Source organism: Oryza glaberrima, chromosome 5 (assembly GCF_000147395.1).
Source record: "Oryza glaberrima chromosome 5, OglaRS2, whole genome shotgun sequence".
In the NCBI taxonomy this organism is placed as follows: Eukaryota; Viridiplantae; Streptophyta; class Magnoliopsida; order Poales; family Poaceae; genus Oryza; species Oryza glaberrima.
The window spans coordinates 1,669,966-1,674,907 of NC_068330.1; the positions used below are offsets into that span (position 1 = coordinate 1,669,966).

At 41.8% G+C, this 4,942-nt stretch overlaps 1 protein-coding gene across 1 annotated transcript; it reads right to left on the minus strand.

The window, feature by feature from the left end:
• Positions 1-2,494: 2,494 nt before the first annotated feature.
• On the minus strand, positions 2,495-4,359 carry LOC127774139 (transcription factor JAMYB-like). Its single transcript, XM_052300421.1, has 3 exons — positions 4,126-4,359; positions 3,608-3,737; positions 2,495-3,529 (listed from the first exon to the last, which is right to left on the minus strand). The coding sequence occupies exons 1-3, from the start codon at positions 4,313-4,315 to the stop codon at positions 2,884-2,886; spliced, it is 966 nt and encodes a 321-aa protein (XP_052156381.1). The 5' UTR covers positions 4,316-4,359; the 3' UTR covers positions 2,495-2,883.
• Positions 4,360-4,942: the final 583 nt, after the last annotated feature.

A 4,942-nucleotide genomic window follows, 5' to 3' on the forward strand; every position in this document is an offset into this window, starting at 1 on the left:
GACGACCAATCTGAGCCGTTGATGATGGATATATAAATACCGGAATCCGCACGAGTGGGGCTCGCCTGCCTTATCTGGTCGCCGACGTCACCGTTGCTGACCGCTGTTTGACCCGACGACCGGAGACCGATGCTTTGACCGTCCAGCTGGGCGTCCACGTCATCTGCTTGGTTGGCAGCTAGCTTATTAACCCCACGTTTATAATGCCATTAAGATCGACCTAGCTTATTGGATTGTTTTGGTAATAATTAAATTGACAAGAATGGCTGCTAAGATACATTTATGGATATTTTTTTTTGGTAAAATCATTAAAAAAAGTTTATAAGAAAGGATGGAAACCCCAGGGCATGTTCTTTTTCCCTAATTAAAATGATGAAATGTAAGAATATGTACATTTCCTAAACTTCTTAAAATAGTATTCTAAATCTTTTTAAATTTATAATAGTCAATCTATTCGTTTGTGCCTTTAAATCGTTTTCTTTTCATCTATTCATTGTTCCATTTTCTTTCATTTCATTGATAAATTAAAGAAGGGACACATTTACGTACCCAAGACGGGTGGAAAAAAAATACTTTAGACAACCAAAAAAGTCAGTTCAGTCTATATAGACATATATATGTTTTTAATTTCGATTACACATCCAAACACACACCACTAAGCACGCGCACTCGCTGAGACATCGATCCAAATCATATTAATCATGCATGTGGATGGTACACGAATTAAACCTATATATAGCTGGCCAAACACGATTATTAGAGCAAGTTTAATAGTATAGCCAACTACTAGCTCCAATTCATCTATAGCCAATCTAATAGCTCATCCATACAATAGTTACATACTACACTATTAATATCTGGTCCCACCTGTCGTATACACACTGCGTCTTAGAATCCGTGCTACAGCTGGCTACAAATTTATAGCCCGCTGCTCTTCTCTCTCTTTATTTATCTACTTAAAATATGTTTATATATAGCTGGCTTATAGCCTGCTATGTATCTGCTCTTAGCTTGGCTAGAGATATGTGGCTAAATGTTAACCAGATCTCAATTAAGTAGCGTGCAGGTAATAACTAGCTTGTAACAAAGCTACATATACGTGCCATACGCAAGTGCATCAACCTTTGGTTAAACTATCCATTCTTTAGGATGTGGATAAGCAAAAGCTGGAGTTAAATTTGTTAATTACGAAGACTAAGCTTTGCTTAGCTTAGCTAGCTTCTCACACATCTTCTTGATCCGGTAGCTATTCGGTCTCCTTGGTCCAAAGCATATATGTATGTGTATTACGCGTGGTGGAATCTCTCCAATTCACCGACCTCTTATCATCATCATCATTATTGACTGGTAATCTTTGATTAATTAATGAACTTCGTTGTTCTTCTTTTCTTTTGTGGGCAACATGGAAACCACTGGAGGTATAGCCTCAAGGTTTGGGCCAAGCTATGTCTGTAGATCTAGGCTGTAGCTGTGTGGGCATTTCGCACAACAAAAATTAATAAACCACAAGAAAACTTTGGAACGAAATGCATGTCATCATGCATTCAAAAGATGTCTCTGGAAGATGCCAGCATCTGATCAAATTATTGTGTGACACCATGCATATTTTAGGGTACGTTGTTCAATTTGCTAGCTACCATTTTCAACCATACTAAAAATTTTAACAAGGTAGAAACCTAAACACATCTCAAATACTCTACCATAACTTAGCATCAAATTTTGGTAATTTTTTATAAACTTCTTCATATAACAGTACTATACAAGAATATTTAGTATGGTTGCAGATCAAACAACACCTAAATATTTTTACCTTACCAAATTTTGGTGTTGTCAAAATTTAGTAGGGTTATTTTTGGCTTGAAAGTGAACAAACCCTTTAATTTCTTGTTGTTTTCACATGACGTACAGAAACTGTGGCCGGTCATTGTTTACTTAACATCCTCAACAATACTGTAGCTATTTGTATTTTAAGTTCATCGTGAAAAAGATAGGCAATTCTTTTACTATGTTATGAAAATTATCCTATATATGTTTGTTTCAAATTTGACCGAGAGCAAGTCCCAGAAGGATGCTTGGTATTTATACATCAGGTGTTTGCATTTGGGAAAGTTATTTATAGATATTCAATAAAAAATACTTACAAATTAATTTGTACATATATATGCTGGATTCAGCCAAACTTTCAAAATTTTAATTATCAATATATTTAAGTGTTTATGTCTGATACATTAATGAAAAAATATAATATATATGGCTCGACCAACATTTTTGAAAAGCACTGTCATAATAATATTACAGTTTTATCAGACTTTACACAAATATATGTACAATATAAAATTAATTAATGATCAAAATTTATACTTCTAAGACTTTGGTATGCAAAACACCATTATTTAATTTATGAATGGAAGGCGGTAAATAAAAAGGAATTTACACAATGGAGAGCGAGAGCTGATAATATAGAAACTGAAATGAGAAAATGTGTATTTTGTGCTTCAAGCACCGGTTTTTTACACTTGAGGATGCCGGACAAGCTTGAATATATGTGATGCGACTCTAGCTACGCATGCAAAAGTAAAACCAAAGAACTCAAAAATCTTATATAATTAAGTAAGAGGGAAAAAAAATGGAGGACATGTACACATGCATGTTTGGAGTTTGGAACACCTGCTAATTAAGTCTACATATATATCAACTTTAATTAGTTAACTAAAAGTTCCCTTCTTCATCTGGCAACTTCTGTTCTATACTACTAGTATATGCATTTATATATGTTTTATCCTAATTTACATGTTTTTTTATACTTTCATCCTGGTTTATCTTAAACCCTCTCACTAATTAATTTGCTGATCTGTAGAAATTCTGTATATGATGCTTGCATCATCAACACTGCTGGTGCAGCCAAATGTCCTCAAGGCTCCATAAGTTGTCCTCGAAATCTCCGAGCTCATCGAAGTCCGGCAAGCCGGCGGTGGCGGCGCCGTCGCGGCCGCCGGTGGCGGCGATGGTGGTGGTGGTGGTGGCAAGAAGCTCCGACCAGCTGCCGCTAAGCACGTCGCCGTGGATCACTTCGTCCTCCGCCGCAGCGGCCGCGGCCGACGACCGGAGCGTGCTGGATGCGTCGTCGGGGCTCATGGTCACCGCCGCCTGGCTCGGCTCGCTGCAGCTCGTGTCGCCGCCGCCGTGGTGGTGGTACGCTTCGCTACTCGCCGCCGGCGCCACCACCATGGCGCCGGCGGCGAGCGGAATCTGCTGGTGGTGGAGGTACATCGCGCCAGCCGGCGAGCTCATCGACCTCGTCGCCGCCGCCGACACCGGCGCCGGCGCCGCCACTTCGCCGGCGGCGGCGGCGTCGGCCTGGATGCGCTCGACGAGGCGCGGCATCCAGACGTGGCGGACGACGTCGCGGAACTCCTTGCTGTTGACGTCGCACCTCAGTTGCTTCGCGTGCTTTTGCACTCTGGTCCTCCAATAATTCTTTATTTCGTTATCAGTCCTCCCCGGCAAATACTGCGCGATCTTAGACCACCTGGCACGCAGAAGTATTCGCATTTAGGTCCCTGGAAAGGACTGAAGTGTAATTAATTAAGGTAATTTAATTAATTACCGGTTGCCCCAGCGAGAGTGGAGGTCGAGGATGAGGAGCTGCTCGTCGGCGGTGATGTTGCCGCGGCGGACGTCGGGGCGGAGGTAGTTCAGCCACCGGAGACGGCAGCTCTTGCCGGTGCGCCTCAGCCCTACACGTGTCCACAATCAAAATCGATTAGCTAATCACTGAAGATTAATTGTATATCTTGATCTTTTGCAGGTGAGAGAGATCACACAGTTCAGTAGAAAACTAGCAAATTAAATTAATTAAGCATGCAGAGATTAACTGATGAGGATGGAGAGAGAGCTGCTACAATGAAGCTTAACTAGCTAAACTAGATAAGCTTCTAGAATATTCCAGATTAAGACGTGCACTAGCTAGCTTATCGTGCTCAGTGGAGCAAGCCAAATAGGCAACACAACAGTATTGGCAATTTGGAACACAGAGATCGTTAACTATTTAATTAATCTCAATCTCTGATCGATCGATCGAATGATCAACTGATTAATCAATTGACTGAATAATTAATTAATCACCTGCACAGCGAGCAAGCGAGTTCCAGCGACCCTCGCCGTGGTTGGCGATGTAGTCGACGAGCAGCATGTCCTCCTCCACCGTCCATGGCCCCCTCCTCAGGTCGCCCTCGTCCTCGCTCGCCGCCGCCGCTGTCGCCGACGACATCGCCGGGCTCATCGCCATCCCCATCATCTCCATCTCCAAATCCATCGATCGATCTCAGTAGCTAGCTAGTGATCAGCTGTAGCTGTGGAGTGTGTTTGAGAATGGAGGAGATGTCGAGAGGGAGGCAGGGTTTATATAGGAGGGGGGACATGTGGGGTTGGGAGGAGGACGACGACGACGATGGCTAATGATGATGCGGATGAATGCTGCTAATGACTGTGGTTAGAGCCGCAATTAGCTGGCTGGCTGTTAATTGTATAGAGAGTTTTAAAAGCCTAAAGTGGAGGAGGGGGGTGTCGCGGGAATAAACAATTCAAGCGGCTTAAGAAAACAACGTGTCTGTCTAGCTGCTCCGACCAGTCAACCGTTGAACGTTGACTCCCCATGTAATGGTGTCATGGCCAGCACTATTAGCTGTAAAAACCGTTTAGCTATTCTACTCGTTTCTCTAACCTAAACACCGTACCCTTAATTTGTTTTGCCTATTTAGGGTTTATTATTTCAAACATATAAATATTACAGAATCATATAAATTAGATTATTTTATCAATCACGCCCATAAAATTTGGACGCAACTAGTGGCTGATATATACGCTAGGAAAAACATATCGGATTGTACTCCATCACTTGTCAAGAATTATTTTAGATGTTTCATCGCTCGATGAAAAATAT